The sequence below is a fragment of the Bos mutus genome, chromosome 9 (assembly GCF_027580195.1).
Source record: "Bos mutus isolate GX-2022 chromosome 9, NWIPB_WYAK_1.1, whole genome shotgun sequence".
In the NCBI taxonomy this organism is placed as follows: Eukaryota; Metazoa; Chordata; class Mammalia; order Artiodactyla; family Bovidae; genus Bos; species Bos mutus.
The window spans coordinates 91,680,048-91,700,948 of NC_091625.1; the positions used below are offsets into that span (position 1 = coordinate 91,680,048).

At 38.9% G+C, this 20,901-nt stretch overlaps 1 protein-coding gene across 1 annotated transcript in view; it reads right to left on the bottom strand.

Moving 5' to 3' along the window:
- Nucleotides 1-13,544: 13,544 nt before the first annotated feature.
- The window catches only part of NOX3 (NADPH oxidase 3), a 66,119-nt gene continuing 58,762 nt past the window's right edge, over nt 13,545-20,901 (bottom strand). The window contains exon 13 of the mRNA XM_005891555.2: nt 13,545-13,671. Within this exon, the coding sequence (XP_005891617.1) occupies nt 13,545-13,671 (127 nt within the window). The remainder of the gene's footprint in view (nt 13,672-20,901) is intronic.

Below are 20,901 nucleotides of genomic sequence, written 5' to 3' on the forward strand. Positions count from 1 at the left end.
CTGGGGGCAGTCAATTATGACTTGAATTGACAAGGAAAACATCCAGAGGCTCCTCTACACTGCTGAGAGTGGGACGTGGAGACAAAGGCCTCTACTAGCTCAGTTCTGTGGTCCAGAGTGTAGCTTTGACGTGGAGAAAGTCGTAGAAATAAGGAAATTGAGACTTCCTAATTGAGTGTGTTAGGAAAAGAAGGTAAAATATATATCATCTATGTAAATAAAATGTTAATATAGAGATAAATACACATACTCACAGACATTCTGGAGAGAGTGGCTAAATTCCTAGAACATTTCCCACTAGACCCTAATAGCTCAGATGGTCAAGAATCTGCCTACAATGCAGGAGACCCCAGTTCGATTCCTGGGTCAGGAAGATCTGCTGGGGAAGGGATAGGCTATCCACTCCAGTATTCTTGGGCTTCCCTGTGGCTCAACTGGTAAGGAATCTGCCTGCGATGTGGGAGACCTGGGTTTGATCCTTGGGTTGGGAAGATCCCCTAGAGAAGGGAAAGGCTACCCACTCCAGTATTCTGGCCTGGAGAATTCTATGGGCTGTATAGTCCACAGGGTCGCAAAGAGTCAGACACGACTGACTTTTACTTCACTTCACTTCCTATTAGAATCTGAATCATTGCAGCAACTCATTTGAAATCCACACCTTCTCCCTACAATTTTAATTCTCTCTTTAGAAGTGTTTTTCCTGCCCAACTGGACTATAGTCTCCTTGCAGACAGCATTGCTGTCTTACACATCATTTTGCCCAACTCAGCAGCTGCAGGCATAATTCATGCTCAGGGAGTACTTAGACCCACGTCATAATACAGGATTAACTATTCCAAGGAGGCGAGGGTCTGGTCAGCATGTCATTTGTTTCAGATGGATATGTGACTTTAACATAAGCCTGCATGGTTCTTTGAGATTCTGCATTTTGGCCACTGTTACTATTCCACACCTCCAAGCGTTTTCTGCTAAAGAAGCTGACTGAGCAAACCCATGGAGATATTTTTCATTTCCTTTGATGGAGCATAATGCCTTCGTATATAAACACAATAACACAGTCATCACATATGCACTTACATTATTGTAGCGGCTGTGTACTCAGCAACACTCTCGGCCAGGCAAGGAGCCCAGGCGTTTTATTTTCCATTCTGATCTAAATTATGTTCATAATAAAAGAGTTTTCAATCAAGGTAAATACAATTTCATCCCAGCCTAACATCTAGATTCCTGCTCTCTCTCAGTCTCTCTCTCCCTCACTTTTTTTTCCCCTTTAATTCTAGGTCACTCACCCTGCCACGTGGAAGATTCTCCTCTGGTGGGGATAACAGCCTGCCTCCTCAATGAACTATAACAATAGCTCTAAATGCGTCTCCTGTAACATACCTCTGTGATTTGCAAAAGTGGGAATAAATCAAAGCCGGGAAGAGATGCCACGTTAAGCCAGAAGCTAAATGTTACATCATGTAGCGCGAGGCTAGGGGAAGAGAGAACCTGCTTTTTCCTGGCAGCACAATATCTTTGTGCTTGTTACCTCCACCACAGCCCCATTAAAACAATCATTTGGAATCTGCAGGAAATTGTCACCTCTTTCTTTCCTGCCATGGCAGCTGGTACTGGAGGTTGCAGACAAAGCTCATTCCCTTCAAGGTTCTTAACACACACGCGAAAAGGAAAATGAAGCTTAATTTGTTAAAAAAAGAAAAAAAAGTGTCAGCTTACCCTCAGGCTCAGCTCAGGCACCAGGGGAAAAAAAAAAACAAAGATAAATGCCTCGAGGTGAACTGGCACCAACTCTAATTCTCCACTCACTCGGCTGCTCTTCTGTATGTATCACATTAATCATGCCGGATGGAGAGACATTTCCAAAACTTAAGCAATTTTCAAACCAAGATGCACCATTAAGGAAAAATACAATAGCATGACTTTATTTTGGGATGCTTTCTTTGTACCAGCAGTGAATCTCAAAAATGTGCTGCAGATGTTAGTACAAATAATGACTACCTGGGTGGGGATGGGAGGGAGAGGCGGGAGGAAATTGACAAATGTAAGAAGAGGAAAGGCAACTGCCCTCCCTTTTCTCTTCCTGTGACCTTCCCCAGGTCACAGGAGCTGGGCTGGGTCTTGCCATTCACTGACATCTGCCCTGGTTCTTGGACCGAATCAGACAAGAGACGGGCTGAATATTGCAGCTTCCCAGAGCCCTGTGACGTCTCTGGGCTCCCATGTGCTTCACTGCTGAGACCTGAGCGCTGTTTTGGTTCTCACCACCTTGCCATCCTCAAGTGAGTCTAGGCATCTCTGCTTCTGACACCCAATCCTGCAGCCACTGCCCTGGTTGCTAGGTTTGAAGCTTCCTGTTGATGACACTTGTCATCCTCAATCCAATGTGCTACCCATCTGGGTTTTCCACTACCTTGGTCTACTTTCCTTCCCTGGATGTGTCTATCTCTTGGAAGTCTTAATGTCCACTGTTGCCTGACCTATGGCCCTTCTTTGGGCATGACTCTTGTCTTCTTGCCTAGCTGCTCTTTGTAGACTGAGCCTGCCTTCTAGCTTGCTATCTGCTGTAGTTTTAGAGGTTTGTGCCAGATCTTGTCTCATATTTTCTTTCCATATTGTGTTTTTGCCATACTCTGATCCTTACTTCAAAATTTAAAGAGAGTAAGTGACTAGAAGCAGAGTGGAAGGTCCTAGAACTCGATGTGACAGTAGCTATGTGATGGTGGCTAAGACAGAGCATTTGGAGGATTAGCAAATGACATCCTTGTGAACTGGAGGTGTGTCTTCTTAAAAATCCAAATCTCACATGACTGAGCAAGTGATCATGTGTGTTGGGAGATGGCAGTGATGGGAGACACTGAGTGTCTGGGTCTCTTTCATCACAGACTTTTGGAAATTTTATAGACAGTTATTGTCGAGATGAAAGCCAAGCTTCCTTGACACAGGCACAATGATGAATTGAACATGCTTTCCTGGGTTCCAGAAAACCAAGTTTTTTCAAACCCTCACTTTTAATATATGGGACAAGTGTATAAACCCTGAAGAAGGATGAACCTGGGAACCTACTGTCCGTCCATTGAGGACAATCCATACATCCCTTGATAACTTGAGGAGTCATCCCTTGCTTAGCAGAGAAAAAAAAATCTACCAAGAAAGTTTTAATATTATAAAATATGTCAAGTGATGCAAAATTACAGTTTATGTAATACACATTAAAAATCCAATTTAAGCAATAAATATAACCAAGATTATTGAGGTCCTTCCTTGTTTTCCTATTATCAGAAATAATTAGTGTTCTGAGTTTGGATGTGTAATTTAATTTCTGTACATTTACATCTATCTGATTATGTGTGTATATGAGTAAATAATATTGTTTTGTATGTTTTTTAATCTTGTTGAATAGTTCCTCACTATATCTATTCTTCAATAACTTTTTTTCCCTCAATATGATTGTGAGGCTTATTCATGTTCTAATTCTGGCATCAGCAAACTATGGCCCATAGGCCAAATCTAGTTGGTGTTTGTTTTTATACACCCCTTGAGAAATCACAAAATAGTGGATATATTTCCCTTTTCTGAATAATATATCCTTGTTGCTTGCCTATTTTATACATAGTACTTTGCATCTTTTAATCCCATAACCCTATCTTGTGATCTTGTATTTTTTTAGGTCAAACTCCAACACGAGTCTCACAGAACAAAATCAGGGTGTTGGCAAGGCTATGTTCCCTTCTGAAGGCTCTGAGGAGAATCTGTATCCTTGTCTCTCCCAGCTTCTAGGGGAGGCCCACATCCTTTGGCTTGCAGCCCCTTCCTCCTTCAAAGCCATCCATCACATTCCAACTTCCGCTTCTTGACTCTGACCTTTCTGTCTCCCTCTTCTACTTTTAAACTCCCTATGAGAAAATGTGGCCTGTCCAGGTAATCTAAGATGATCTTCCCATTTCAAGAGGATCATCTCAAGGCAACCATCATTGCATTTAGAATTTTAATTGCCCTTTGCCAAAACACCTCACAAGTTCCAGGGATTAAGATGTGGACATTTTCAGGTCCTTATCTTACTTACCACAAGTCATCTAGTGAGCTTTTTCTTCAGTTATTATATTTTTAAATTCTGAAATTCGCATTGGGTTCTTTGTGTATCTTTTATGTCTTTGCTGAGACGATTTATTCTCCCATTTGTTTCAGAGCGATTGCAGTTGCCTGTGGGATCCTTTTGATGACGGCTGCTTTAAAATTCTTGTTAGATAATTCCAACATTTGTGTCATCTTGGTGTTGGCATCTGTTGATTTTCTTTTCTCATTTGAGTTGAGATTTTCCTAGCTCTCCGTATGACAAAAATTTTGGATTGTGTCCTGCACATTTTGAGTATAATGTTATGACACTCTGGTTCTTATTTAGATCTTCTATTTTAGCTGGCAGTTAACAGGTTTAGGTTCAGAACACACAGCCTGGCCCACTTCTGTGGTTTGTGGTTCCAAAATCAATTTAGTTTTTAAAGCCTTTGCAATTCTATTCTGGTATGCTTCATGTGTGCGACCTAGAGGCTGATGTGAAACCTGGATGATATTCCTCACCAGAGTTCAAATCTCAAGTCATCTGCTGTTGTTTCTGGTTGGTTTTACATATTGACCTCTTGGGAATTTTCCCAGGACTTCATACATAGATTTTTTAAAAAAAGTGAACAGATCCCCATTGGAGAAAGGTCCTGACTTTAATTGTTTTTACGGTTTTATTTTTTTGATGTGGACCATTTCTAAAGTCTTTATTGAATTTGTTATAATGTTGCTTTTATTGTTTTTATGGTTTTGAGCCTTGAGGCATGTGGGATCTTAGCCCCCTGACCAGGAATCAAACTTGTACCTTCTGCATTGGAAGATGAAGTCTTAACCACTGGTCCACCAGGGAAGTCCCTTGTATATAGATTTACAAATCCTTTTCTTCAGCATTCTTAGTTCTATAATACTCCCCTTCCCACCCTTTTCCCAGACCCTTCCTCTCAACCTTTCCTAGATTTTTGTTTAGGATAGGACAAGAATACTTGACAAGTCCCCACCACACAGTCTCAAGGTGGGGGTGAGACAGTAGAGAAGGAGCACCCCCATTCATGTTAGTGTGAGAAGGAAGTGGTTGATAGAGTTCTATGATTTTCTTTGTAAAGTTTTCATATATTTTGCTAGGATCATTTGTGGGTACCACATATTGTTGATTATAGTCCTACACTGCAAACATTTTTTAAAAATTTGAATTTTGAGGTAAATTGGCTTGAGATTTGGAGGAAATGGCACAAGACTGTTGTATAAAAAATGTAATGGTGACAGTCCTTTCCTTAGTTGGCATAATTAGTTAAATCAGTAAACTGAGACTGGATCATTACTGAGCTGTCTTCTTTAAGATCAATTAGGAAGTTTTGAAGGTGTTTGAAATTGATAAAGAATTCTTAAAATAGCTTTTCTTTTGTTCAGAGGGACAGAACTGAGAAAAAGCAACTTAGAGATGCAGAATTCTTATAATAATTTAATAGGGAAAACAATTTCAGAATTGAAGAAAAGAAAAAGAAAAGAGAAAAAAATCCAGCATAATAATTACTGCTGTGTCTAAGAAAACTTTCTATTATTTGATAATGAGATGATCTATGTAGATGAAACACATAACTAGGATGCCAACCATCTCTTAGTGAAGGGACAGACTAGTTACCCTGATGAGCAGTCCTTTGTTTTTGCCTATTTGTGGATCAGATTTGCTATACAGATTGCCTGAAGTTGGACTACCCATAAGCATTCACTTGGAAATTTCTATTGTACATATCCAAGGTCACCAAAGCTTGACATATGCTTTAGTGTACTATTTTTAGGAATATGTAGAAGAAATAAGATGATGAAACAGTGGTTTGGGATAGGGATTTGAGGGGACTGGTGAGAAAAAGAGAAGAATTAAAGATAACTCTGATGTATTTAGTGTTTTTAGTATAGGTATTTTGGTAGATGATGGTGACATTCAGTTCAGTCGCTCAGTTGTGTCTGACTCTTTGTGACCCCAAGGACTGTAGCATGCCAGGCTTCCCTGTCCTTCACCAACTCCCGGAGCTTACTCAAATTCATGTGCATCAAGTCAGTGATGCCACCGAACCATCTCATCCTCTGTCATCCCCTTCTCATCCCGCCTTCAATCTTTCCCAGTATCAGAGTCTTTTCCAATAGTCATTTCTTTGAATCAGGTGGCCAAAGTATTGCAGTTTCAGCTTCAGCATCAGTCCTTCCAATGAATATTCAGGACTGATGTCCTTTAGGATAGACTGGTTGGATCTCCTTGCAGTTCAAGGGACTCTCAAGAGTCTTCTCCAATACCACAGTTCAAAGCATCCATGCTTTGGTGCTCAGCTTTCTTTATAGTCCAACTCTCACATCCATACATGACTACTGGAAAAACCATAGCTTTGACTAGATGGACCTTTGTTGGCAAAGTAATGCCTCTGCTTTTTAATATGCTGTCTAGGTTGGTCATAGCTTTTCTTCTAAGAAGCAAGTGTCTTTTAATTTCATGGCTGCAGTCAGCATCTGCAGTGATTTTGGAGCCCCCCAAAATAAGGTCTGTTAATGTTTCCATTGTTTCCCCATCTATTTGCCATCAAGTGATGGGACAGGATGCCATGATCTTAGTTTTCTGAAAGTTGAGTTTTAAGCCAACTTTTTTACTCTCCTCTTTCACTTACTTCAAGAGGCTCTTTAGTTCTTCTCATTCTGCCATAAGGGTGGTGTCATCTGCATATCTGAGGTTATTGATATTTCTCCCAGCAATCTTGATTTCAGCTTTTGCTTCATCTGGCCAGGCATGTCTTATGATGTACTCATAATAAGTTAAACAAAGAGGGTGACAGTATACAGCCTTGATATACTCCTTTCCTGATTTGGAACCAGTCTGTTGTTTCATGTCCAAGTCTAACTGTTGCTTCTTGACCTGCATACAGATTTCTCAGTACTGAAACAAAAAACAACAACAACAAAAATGGAGGAATAGCAGGTTTATGAGGAGAAAAAGAGTCTGGTTGTGGATATGTAAAATTTGAGATGCTTATTATATTTTGGTGGTGGAGTAAGCAGTTGTATATATCAGACTGGAATCCAGAGGAGAAATATATGCTGGAGTTTTAGATCTGGAACTCATTGGTTCAAAATCATGGAAATGTGTGCTACCAGTCAAGAGTAAAGGGTAGACATGTGAAGACAAGAACTGTGACCAAGCCCTAGGACACTCTGACATTTTAAAGTTGAACAGAGGAGCCTGAGAAGAAAACTAAGGGTCAGTATGACATCAGAGTCAAAAGAAGGGAGAAGGAGTCAACTGTTTTAGTTGCTGCTAACAATAAAAAAGAGTTGAATTTCATGTTTTGGAGATACACACTTTGAAAATAGTTATAGTTGTGGAGATAACAATAAATTGGAGATAACAATAAATTAAGAGAGACCATTGTGGGCAATTAACCATGGAGAGTAGACTGATATTGCAATGGACACACAAACATTCGTCAATAGACAAAATAAAGGAAAAATATCATCTAATAAGTTTTAAAAACCTGTGGACAAGAAAAGGCACCAGAACTTCCCTGGTGGTACTGTGGATCAGAATTCCTCTGCCAATGTAGGGGATAGGAGTTTGATCCCTGGTCCAGAAAGATCTCCACACACTGTGTGTATCACAAATACTGATGCATCACGCTCAGAGCCCGAGAGCCTGAGAGTAGCTGCAGCTACTGAGTCTATGTGCTGCTACTACTGAAGCTTGCCTGCTTAGAGCCTGTGCTCTACAGCAAGAGAAGCCACTGCACACCATAACCAGAGAGTAGCCCCCACTCGCCACAATTAGAGAAAGCCCACATACAGCAATGAAGGCCCAGGCAATGAAAAATAATCAATAAGTGAAATATTTATTTTTATACATGTGAACAGCTTATTCAGATTCATAAATAATTCCAAAATCTTAAAAGTAGGAAGTAAACATCTGGTCTGATGACTGAACAACTTTAAAGGCCATAAATACACATCCCAGGGTCATCAGCATGAGATTTTTTTCTGGGAAGATGGCTCTGTCTGGAAAGTAATATACAAACAAGGTAGGAAATGAATGTGGCTTAATTTAGTTGTGTTGCTGCATTTAACTCACCTGATGGAAGCATATTTATTGTTTAGTGGTTAGCAGAACGGCAGCACGTTGATCTGTTCTTTTGATTACATTCAGTTCTATAACCATATAGAAGCTAAGCTAGTAGCCTATGGCTGAAATATGTCAGCCATATTTCTTGAGATTTTGATCAGCATTGTTATTATTTTAAGATCTATCTATCTCTCTATTTCTCCATCTCTTTCTCTGTCAACTTTCTATCATCTACCTACTCATGTCTACTTTGTGTCACTCTTTTAAAAAAAAAAAATTTATTTATTTTAATTGGAGGATAATTACAATACTGTGATGGCCTCAGCCATAGATCAACATGAAACGGCCATGGGCATACATGTGACCCCTCCCTCCTGAACCCCCCTCCTATGTTCCTCCCCAGCCCTCCAGGTAGTCACAGAGTACCTACCGGCTTTGGGTTCCCTGCAGCATGCATCAAACTCCCACTGGCTATCTGTTTTACATATGATAACGTATATGTTTCGATACTATTCTCCCAAATCATCCCACCGTCTTCTCCCACTGAGTCCAAAAGTCTGTTCTTTATGTCTCTGTCTGGTTTGTTGCTCTGCATGTAGGAGTGTCAGTATGATCTTTCTAGATTCCAGATATATGCATTAATACATGATATTTGTCTTTCTCTTTCTGACTTCACTCTGTATAATAGGCTCTAGGTTCATTCACCTCATTAGAACTGACTTAAATGCATTCCTTTTTATAGCTGAGTAATATTCCATTGTGTATAGTACCGCAACTTCCTTATCTATTCATCTGCTGATGAACATATCTAGGTTGCTTCCATGTCCTAGCTATTGTAAATAGTGCTTCACTGAACACTGGGGTACAAGTGTCTTTTTCAATTATGATTTCCTCAGGGTATATGCCCAGTAGAAGGATTGCTGGGTCATATGGTAGTTTTATTCCTAGTTTTTAAAGGAATCTCCATATTGTTCTCCAGAGTGGTTGTATCAGTTTGCATTCCCACCAACAGTGCAAGAGGGTTCCCTTTTCTATACACCCTCTCCAGCATTTATTGTTTGTAGACTCTTTGGTGATGGTCATTCTGAGTGGTGTGAGATGATACTGAGAGAGTTGATTCTTAGGTACGTTGATAAGGTGTTGGGGGACCTCAAGGAGGGAGGGGTCCAGGGCTCTCAAGGAGGAGAAAGGGACAAACATTTTTTTCCTACATTCCTTCGTCTTAGTCACATAAGACTTTTCTTTAAGACCAGAGCTAATGATTATGCAACAAAACAACTGTCTTGCTCAAGGGTATGTTTTTCCTTAAGCTCTGTACTAATGATTATATGATAACAATGTATCTTGCTTGAGGACATGTTTCTCCTTAGTCAGGAACCTTCTGACTAATCTTGTTGTATTAGAATGTATGTTGTGGGAGTGAGTCTGGTAGTGAGGGGGGCATTCTCCATCCCTCTTCTGATGTCTGTGTCAGAAGTTTTCTCTGTCCTTCTTCACTGGAATAAAACTTTTCCACATAAAAGCTCTGAGTAATCAAGCCTGGTCCCTGATCCAGAAGCTAAATCTTCTTTGGAGATCATGAATCCAATATTGTTCACCCTAAGCTATCAATACCTCACGGTAATTTTGATTTGCATTTCTCTGATAATGAGCATGTGTTTATTAGCCAACTGTATGACTTTGGTGAAATGTCTATTTAGATCTTCTGCCCACTTTTTGGTTGGGTTATCTGTTTTTCTGGTATTGAACTGCATGAGCTACTTGTATATTTTAGAAATTAATTCTTTGGCAGTTGTTTCATTTGCTATTATTTTCTTCCATTCTGAAGGCTGTCTTTTCATCTTGCTTATAGTTTCCTTCGTTGTGCAAAAACTTTTAAGTTTAATAGGTCCCATTTGCTTGTTTTTGTTTTTATTTCCACTACTCTAGAAGGTGGGTCATAGAGGATCTTGCTGTGATTTATGTCAGAGAGTTTTCTGCCTATGTTTTCCTCTAAGAGTTTTATAATTTCTGGTCTTACATTTAGGTCTTTAATCCACTTTATTTTTGTATATGGTGTTAGGAAGTGTTCTAATTTCATTCTTTCATATATAGTTGACCACTTTTTCCAGCACAACTTGCTGAAGGGACTCTTTTCTCTACTGTATATTTTTGCTTCCTTTGTCAAAGATAAGATGTCCACAGGTGTGTGGATTTATCTCTGGGCTTTCTATCTTGTTCCATTGGTCTATATTTCTATTTCTGTGCCAGTACCATACTGTTTTGATCTTTATAGTAAAATAAAAATCTAAAAAAAAAAGCACAGAGAATTCTGAAGCAGAAAGGAGATCAGTGGTTTGACTCAAATTCTACCTTGCTCTACTCCTCTGAAGCTCCATTCTGAGTCATTCTTTTGTTTGAAAATATCTGTTATTTTGCCTTCACTTTTGTTTTTTGGCCTCCACTTTTGCCCAATAACTTCACTAAGCACAAAAATCTCAATTTATAGTTATGTTCCTTCAGCACATTGAAGATATTACTTCATTATCATTTGGTCTCTACTTCTGCTCCTGAGAAGGCAGCTGTCAAATTTATTGTTGTTTATTTGTAAGTAATTTAGTGTTATCTTTCTGGTTACTTTACGATCTTAGGTTTTACAATGATGCTTCTGGATGCTGAATTTCCTTTTCTCTTTCTTATCTTCTCTTTCTTTCTGTTCTGTTCTTCTTTCTTTCTTCTCCTTTTTTCTTTCTTTCTTCTCTTTTCCTTTTCACTTTTTTTTTGCTTCTTCTTGCTTATATATTCTTCTAGGTAAACTTTAGCATATCTAGTATTTCAAAAAGTTTTAAAGAGAATTTAAATTTTGATTGTAATTTTATTTAATCTATTAATTAACTTGGAACAAATCAATATTTTTGGTATGCTTAATATTCCTATTTAGGAACATGTTATTTCTACCAAATTAAAAATGTCTCTTTGTAAATGTTTGCTAATTATCAAATCACCTTACATAATTCTTGTCAGGTAAGTTTATGTTTGCTATATCTTTGTTTCTATTTTGATTAGACAATATCCTTTTTTTAAAAATCTGTATTTTCTATTTGATTATTGCTGCATTAAAGAAATCTACTGATTTTTTTTCGTATTTTTACTATTGAGATAGGTCAGATTCTACATGGTGTTTAAAGAAATAACCTAAAGCTCAAAACTAAAAATGGATGCAAACAGGAAAGATTTTTTCAAATGCAGCAAAATCTTTTTTTTAAATTTTTCTATGTTTTGAACAATTTTAGGTTTATAACAAAATTAAAAGAAATCTACAGAGACTGAAACCTATTTTTAATGACAAGTATATTTATTAGACAAGTTTAGTTGACTAGAGAGTACATTTTATTTACAAATAGACAGGAAAAGAAAAGTAAGAATTGAATATAATCAAGAGAAAATATTTTAATATATTTATTTTCCTGCTAAAGGTTAAATAAACATATTTGACTACAGAAATGCCTAGTTGTAAAGGCTAATCAAATTTAAATGGGGAAATAAATAGACAGAAAGATTTGGTGTACTAAAATTTGTAGAATTTGGATGATATTCTCCAAGGAATAATTAAAGATACTAATAAATTACAATGCAGAGTTAGTAGAAATAATTTTTGAGACATCAGGATATACCTAACTTTTCCCCTAGAATATAGTTAAGTGTATACCCTAGAAATTACAGAATCAGCATTATTATTTGAGGATAAAGTAAAACAAATGATCAATTTACAATTTAGAAATACTTGGAAGAGCTTAAGTGGCTGCCTAACTTTGTAGGAACAAATCAGGTCAGACCAATTAAATTCTGTTCTATGGCAGAATGGCCACCTAAAAAGATAAGAAGCATTTGTAAAACATAATCTGTTTTAATTTCAATAAGTGTTTTTGTTTCATTGTATATGATATCTTATTTTTAAGCTAAGACAGTATAGGGCGATGTGCCATTCTCAATGGTTAGTTATCTTTAATGTGTTCCCAACTGGGTGCTCATATTAACAGGCAGTAACAAAAATTCATCATGGAGTCCTTGATCTTGAATCTAAAGAATCTTAGAATCTAAAGAACTTGAATCTAAAGAAAGGAGTCTAAACTTGAACACTGAACAAAAGATTGGAGATAAACTGAGCTAAATATTAGTATTAGTATCTGGTGATAGACTTAAAAACAATATTGAAATATTAGAAAGAAAAATTCTGAAAAAAGAATTGATACCAGTAGAGAAAACTATACAATATGAAAAGTATTTTTTGAACATTTTTGGGATAAAACAGTTGCATGGCATGGAAATACTGGCTCAATAAGAGTATAAAATTAAAAAAAAAAAATCCAGTATGTTTGTGGGGTAGAAGTTGAGCTGAGGTGTAAGTATCAAGATGATCATAGATCAAAATGTGATAGTAACAAAAAGTACTTATTAAAAGAGAGAAAGAAAGAAATGTGGAAAGAAAGAAAGAAAGAGATGCAAACAGAATTTAGTTGTATTGAAAAGCATATGGCATCCAAGCTCTAAAAAAAATCACTCTTTTATACACTACTAGTCATGCTTAGATTAGAATGTTACATCTCATTTTAGTCAACACATTTTAAAAGGATGTGAAGAATGAAAATGGATTTGAAGAAGGGCAACAAGAATGATTGAAGTGCTAGGGTATATATCCTTGGATGAAAAGATTTCAGTATTGTTTGGACTAGAAAAGGGATAGGTAAAGGATGGTTTTATTATCATTTTCAAGTTAGAAAGGATTTTTGTGAAAGATAACCCCCATTGGTGATTTCTCAGATCTATAGAGGATGAAAAAAGCACAAAGGAGCTTAAGTTTAAAGCAGAAAAGATCAGGTTTGGATACAAGGCAGATGTCTCTGCCATCAGGGAGATGAAATTTGAAATGACTTCTAAAGGAGGCTATGAGCCAAGCAGCCATGCCGGTCTCCATTTGGGCGTATTGTTAAGCATGAAAACAAGCTTGGGAAAGATGACCTATATCAGGGCTCAGCAAACTACTGCCTACAAGTCAAATCTGGCCCACCACCCATTTTTGGACAACCCATGAGCTAAGAATGTCTTACATTTTAAAATTGTTGAGAACAAATCAAAAGAAGAATATTTTATGACAGAAGAAAATTATATGAAATTTGGTTTCACTGTCCATAAATAAAGTTTTGCTGGAACTCAGCCACCTCCATTTGTTAAGATACAGGGGCTACTTTGGTGCTTGCAACGGCAGAGTTGAGTAGTTGCAACTGAGACCATACGGTCCACAAAATCTAAAATAATTATTATCTGGCACTTTTGGGGAAAAGTTTCCTGACGCTTGACCTATATGATTGTAGCCACTTATACAACATGTGGATTTTTTTTTTCCCTCCGAAGTCTAGAAGCTTTCTCTGTTGTAATAGAAGTGAACCCCCCTGGGGTCAGCGGATGAATATACGCGGCACATTTTTTGAAGTATCTTTGAGAGAGCTTTGGGTCCACAGAAGAACACGCCGATGTTGCTGCTGCGGTGGAGGTGAGACAAGAAGAGAATATGTTACACAGGGCAAGGCCAGCCAGCAGCCAAGACAGAAGGGTACAGTTAGCGAGTAGCCGCGGTTGTGACTTTACATATTTTTCTCCACCCACTTTCTTTTTTCCTTGAAATCTTTTCTCCTACTTTTAGCACCATGTTCTCTCACAGGTTCCCAGAATCCTGTTAAGCTCTGTATCACAAGATGCTGTGGGATATAGATAGGTGATGTAAAGAAGGTTGAGGTTGGCAGGTGCCATGATGACAGATGAAGGCGTTTCATTATAGAGGTGATATTGGGTGGAATTTTGGTCGTGACCTTGATTAGCATTCTCTTGGATTGCTGACTACAATGTCACCTCCCTCAGAGCAAGAACCTGGTCTGTCTTACTCATCTCTGTAATCCTGGGTAGACAACCAATATTTGTTTGCTGAAGAAATGAATAAATGGCTCTGTTCCCTATTATCTGCATGGTCTTGAGCAAGACTATGAACCTCGATCTCAACATGAGTTGAACTAAGATTATAGTGACTACTTGGTATGTTTTATCCAAAGCAAAATGAGATAATGCATTCCAAAAGGTTTAAAAAGTGTTAGTTATTGCTATTTTTCAACTCTGCCTATTCATAGTTAAGATCATCTATACAAAAGTTCTAGCAACGTTTGCTTACTTCTCCTGTTGGAATTACTTTAATTTTCAAAGAAGGCCAAAAAAAAGAGTTGGAAAGGAAAATCACATGGCTGAAAATGAGGTCACCTCAAAGTTGTCCTCTCTAACTATGGCATTTCAGAATAATGTCCCAGGGCTGCTCCAATCTCTTGAAAACACAACTGCTGGCTCTCCTTAATATAATGAGTTAGCACCAGGATTCAGGTTGTCTCTGAAAAGTGGGAGTGGCCAGTCTCTACAGGGACTTATAGAAACCGCGATTTCCCTTATCTTGCATTGTACTATTCCTTGTAACATTTTCTAATCTCTGGCACAAGCTTAATTAGAGGGTTGGAGTCTGGGTCAAAAGTCCTCATACTTTGCTAGGCATAAGATTATCTAGGCAGATTATTAAAACAGAGTCTCAGGCTCGAATCCAAGGAGTCATTTTTAGCAAGCCTCCCAGGAGCTATTAAAGCACATGGGCCCCATGAGCTACCCTCTGAGAAACACTGTCTTAGAAACACTTCAGGACCAGCCCTCCGCACCACCTTTACCTCCTCATATCGTGTTTGTTGCGGAACTCCTCTATAACCTCATTCTTCTTAGCTCGTGTGTTAACATGATTCTCTGCCATGTACTGAATCCACATTTAATTATGTGTTCCTGAACAATAATAGCCATGGTAGGAATTGATGGTTCAACGACATTTCAAACTCTAGCTTCAGAGGAACTTATCAAGTGGATTCGTTGTAAATGACAATATGTTTAAAATGTTTAAGTATTATTTTTAAAGAGATTATTCCTATGGCTAAATTCGAGAAAGCACTTTTTCAGGAAACATTTCCCACTGAAAAAAATATGAGTTTATGACTTAATGAAGTAATTTAAAGGTGTTTATGGGCTTCCCTAGTGGCTCAGACAATAAAGACTCTACTTTCAATGCAAGAGACCTGAATTCGATCCCTGGATTGGGACGATCCCCTGGAGAAGGGAATGGCAACCCACTCCGGTATTCTTGCCTTAAGAATTTCATGGACAGGGAGCCTGGTGGGCTAAAGTTCATGGGGTCTCAAAGAGTCAGACACGACTGAGCAACTAACACACATGGAAATATCAGCCAATGGTTGAGAGCTGTTGATTCATCACTTCATTGATGGGCATGTTAATTAGCTTCCCAAAGTCCTCCTTTGGGGACTTTGTCCATGGTGACAGTTCTATACCAAACTCCTAAGTGCCTCTGTGAGGGTTAGATCAGACTTAGCACATAGTGAGCTGTCAAGAATGGTTAGCTTACATTACAACCTACATTATGTCTTCCTGCTCCGTGAAGCTGACCACAGGATGTGTGTGTGATGTGCGCTGTTAACCGAGCAGTGATTACAGACTTCCTGGATCAGCACTCTTGCACTAGGATTTTTTTTTTAATCTGAAGTGTTCATTTTTTTTTTCTTAGTTTTTTTACTTTGTATTGGGGTATAGCTGGCTATAATGTTGTGATAGTTTCAGATGAACAGTGAAGGGGCTCAGCCATACATATACACGTGTCCATTCTCCCCTGTACTCCCCTCCCGCCCAGGCTTGTACTAGGTTTTTTGAGTTCTGGACTGCCGCAGTTTGAATGATAGATGGGTCAGGCAAAAGCCTTCCCCTTGAGGAGTCTGATGCCCAGAGGCAACCTTGCATCTATGTTCAAAGACACTGTTACGGGTGCTGATATTTTTCCACTAGTGTAGGTGTCACCAAAGAGGTTGCCCACTGGTCCATTCCCAACAGGCTAAGATTGCCCTTTCGTTTGCAGCCGCGTGTGACTGTTTGCAGATCGTGAAGATGCTCTTTGATGCTCTGCCTTTAAGACTCCATTTCAAAGGATTCTGATTGCTGGCTGCCAGGTGTACCCCTGGTGTCCCCAGCAGTTCACAGCTACCCTGCCTCTTTTGAAGCTGCGGCTATAACACTGCACAGCTGAGTACACATGTTTCTGTATTTATGTAACTGTCATGGTTATGTAATCTCCAAAAAGTCTCACAAAGACCCTTCATCACCTACCTTCCACGAAGGCAGAAAGGCCAGTCCTTCCTTAGCTCTCTGTGCATTATGGGCCCCACACATGGCATTCTTTTGTGTGCCTTTCTTCCCTGCCTCGGCGTTTGTAATTTCAACTATGGAGCTTTCTCATCACGAAGCCTCACTGGGAAGCAAGGAGCCAAGAGGCCTCACAAAGTAGAAAAGGCACTGATGTGGCAGCGTTTTTTTTTTTTTTTTTTTTTCTTTTATGAGGCAGTGGACAAGTGCAACAGAACCTTAATGGGGTTGCTAAAGAAAAAACATTCTTCTATAAAGTTTAATTACCCACGAATGCTCAGAATGAAAAAAAAAAAGATTCTCTGTAAAAGAAGTATAAAAACACAAGGCATTATTCTTCAGTTTACAGCCTGCAAGTTGCAGAGTTTGCACACACGGGAGGCATTGGATTGGGGACAACATTAGCAGCATTGATCAGTCTGGGCATCTGACTTTGATGGGGAAAGGACAAATTTTACACAAGCTGCAGAGATGGTTAACATTAACAGCATTTTTAGCTCTGATAAACAATAAAGAAAATTTTCTTCGTCCCCTCTTATTTGCTAAATGACTATTGTGCTCATTTTTTTTGTGGGCTTGATGCATTTTTCAAAACAATTTGGTGATGCCATGCATGAAAGGCAGCCAAAATGTCACTCCCCGGGAGGTTTCTGGCCAGCAGATATATGGGGGAGCGAGGGTAATCCCACCACCTTGCTCTCTTCCCAGGTTCTCCCATCTTGAGCCCTGCTCTCTTTAAATTGCATGTTTGTTTTTATGTGTTGGCTCTTATGCTTGGTAAGTTATAACCCTATAGGGGCAGACCCTAAACCCCATTTAAAAAAAATCAAATTACTTTATGCCCTGAGTGCACTCTGCAAATAAAATCGATAAACAGAAGCTTCCTGTGGATTTATGGAGGCTTAGAAAGACAATGAGAACGACAAGCTCACTATCAGACAATGGACTCACTATCAGACTTCTATTTAATCTTTTCTAGAGAATGCTTTTCATTAGAGAAGCCTCCAAATAATTCATCTCATAATTACATTTTGTACACCTTCCTTTTTGTAACCTGAGATGATAACTGCGTTTTTTTTTTTTTTAAACGCGCCTCCCGATTATTTGTAGCGGCCTCCTCTGCTACTTTTCGTTGAGACCTAATTACTCGGGGGTTGATTAGGGGCTACAGGCATCCCTAACGGTATTTGCACGTGGCTGACACACTTCCCTAGCTCTTCCCACCAGCTCCATCCTCTTTGGTGAGTCAGCACTCTTGTCCCAGATTCCTCATCCTTCTCATGGTCCCTTCACTAGCTAAAGCTGGTGACTGGACTTGGCTCTTGGCTCTGAGGAGCACAAAGTTGCTGCCTCTGAGAGCATCATGGTTACAAATGTGTGTTGTTGTTTTGTGTTCGCTCAGTCATGTTCAACTCTTTGCAACCCCATGGACTGTAGCCCACCAGGCCTCTCTGTCCATGGAATTTTCCAGGTAAGAATACTGGAGTGGGTTTCCATTTCCTTCTCCAGGGGATCTTCCTGACCCAGGGATCAAACCTGCATTTCTTGGGTCTCCTGCATTGGCAGGCAGATTCTTTACCACTGCGCCACCTGGGAAGCCCCTCATGATTAAAATAGGGGAGAGAAATGAAAGCAGCTGACTTGTAGTATTGGATCCCCATGGCAGAGCTATGTTTCTGCCAATTGGGTCCTCTCCTTCCTCTGATAAAACTTTGAAAACATACACCTCACACAGAAATACATCACACAGAAATATCCTAATATTTTTGCTGTATCACCTGATGCGAAGACCTGACTCATTTGAAAAGACCCTGATGTTGGGAAAGATTGAAGGCAGGAGGAGAAGGGGACGACAGAGGATGAGATGGTTGGATGGCATCACTGACTCAATGGACATGGGTTTGGGTGGACTCCGGGAGTTGGTGATGGACAGGGAGGCCTGGCGTGCTGCGGTTCATGGGGTCATAAAGAGTTGGACACTCCTCAGCGACTGAACTGAACTGAATGCTTCAATAGATAACTCCCAAAGAGAACTGAAGAGTAATGATAAATTTACCTTGTGCTCACCCACCTCCCTAATCCCACCTCCCACAAATGGAATAGTTCCACCAATTTTCCGTGAATCTTCCCTTGATCTTAACAGGAGGACTGGATGTCTTCTGATGGAAAGACATTATTTATGTATGCTAACAATGCCCAGTCATAAGATTATGGTGGCTTTCTTCTTCTCTTGAAGCTATAATTTGTTTTGTGTGGAATTTCTACCAAAGTCTACTTCTTTGAATATTCTGAGCAATTTAGTCATATAAGGAGTATTTAGGATATCCTTTTAGACAGACAGACTTGTGTGCTATAATCAGAATGTTAATTTCTCAAAAATATTATTCAAAAACATTTTGTGCATCAGATCAGATCAGATCAGTCACTCAATAGTGTCCGACTCTTTGCGACCCCATGAATCGCAGCACACCAGGCCTCCCTGTCCATCACCAACTCCCAGAGTTCACTGAGACTCACGTCCATCGAGTCAGTGATGCCATCCAGCCATCTCATCCTCTGTCGTCCCCTTCTCCTCCTGCCCCCAATCCCTCCCAGCATCAGAGTCTTTTCCAATGAGTCAACTCTTCACATGAGGTGGCCAAAATACTGGAGTTTCAGCTTTAGCATCATTCCTTCCAAAGAAATCCCAGGGCTGATCTCCTTCAGAATGGACTGGTTGGATCTCCTTGCAGTCCAAGGGACTCTCAAGAGTCTTCTCCAACACCACAGTTCAAAAGCATCAATTCTTTGGCGCTCAGCCTTCTTCACAGTCCAACTCTCACATCCATTCATGACCACAGGAAAAACCATAGCCTTGACTAGACGGACCTTTGTTGGCAAAGTAATGTCTCTGCTTTTGAATATGCTATCTAGGTTTGTACATATGTACACACAAATGAGAATCGGGAGGGTGTGCACACAAGCAAATGTGGCTCCAGGTGGACACATTTACTCAATTTAGTGGAAAGGTATTTTTACATTTCTGAAAACAATGGGTGGTCTAAAATGCATTCAGGTAGCATGGATCAGAAGCTCCCAGTCATATGGTAAGTTGGCATCTTTCTTCACTTTGGGGTTGTACTGTTCTAACAAATGGTAGTATTCTTTTATTCTTTATTTTTTCTTCCAGAGAAAAGAAACACTTCTACTGAAGCAATGAAAAAATGGTCAGATCTTCTAAGTTTTTAATCATAATTAATTGCATAAAGTTTTACGCCTACAAGGCATGGTGAAGTTATTAGTAGATAAGTCAAAAGTGGCAAACTATAAATATTATGTGAAAAGTAAGATCAAAAATTGAAGTCTTATGGAATATCATTTTATTCAACTAATTAAAAACAACAGACCTACAAATCCAGAAGGTTGAGCACACACATAATATGTGTTTATCAAAAAGTAGCTAGATGTGATAAAGATATATTTATTTTCATTCTGTCTACCTTCTTGGAAACAATTTCCTGATTTTCTGAATATTTGCCTAAAGCTTGGAATCACAATAACATCTACAAATAATGATATGTAGCTCCCATTTTTGTATAAGACATGCATTTCTAAAGATTAATAAGACACAGATATAAGTGTGTGTATTTAATTAACATTTATATTTTAATTAAGAGAATAGTTTCCATTGTGAGTTTAGAGTAATTTTCTGTGCTTGTCTGACTTAAGCAACGGACAACAATAGTTCCATGCATGTCAGTTTGGCCATGTCAATAAAAGACTTACTTTTTCCATGTCCACTTATTATTTGTTGATCTTCTTTTAAAATTATACTTGTGCTTTTGTTATACAGCTGATACAATTATGAAAATTAATTGCACATAAAAACAACAGAGTATGCTTCCCTATTTTCTACTTTCTGTCTTTGATCTCTTTAAAATTTTTTCTTTCCCTTTTCTTATTTGTATTCATTTTGATGCCCATCAATTTGTTTCTCTATTACTGTTATTTTTGCAATTTTCTGCTTCCTTTATAGCTTGCACTGTTCTCTTTGATCTGCTTCCCTTCAAGCTTTATTTTTGGTGCTGTTTTTCATGTTCTGTAAAAAAATATTTTTGCCCCTCTTCCCTTTATTCTTTTGATTTAACTCCTTCTTCTTAGAACAAGAACAGACTCCTGCTTTAAATGAACAGGTAAATGTTTTTAAAAGAGTAAGCCCTAAGAATACTCCGCTTTGCACAGATGAATGGAAATGGTTGAGAGCCTACTTCAAAGACCCTCAAGAACAAAGAACCTTTTCTGAGGCCATGAACAAATCCACCAATTCTTTCTGGCCCACCTTTGCCAAAAGATATGAGCTAATGACAGGACAGACCTGTCTTGTATGAGTAGCCAATGAGGCTTGGGAACAAACATCTCCTTGACATAATTGGGGGGGAAACATACTGTTTATCTCTTTAATAACCATCTTGAGGAAAATTAATGTGACTTTGTTCTTTGTGCAGGAC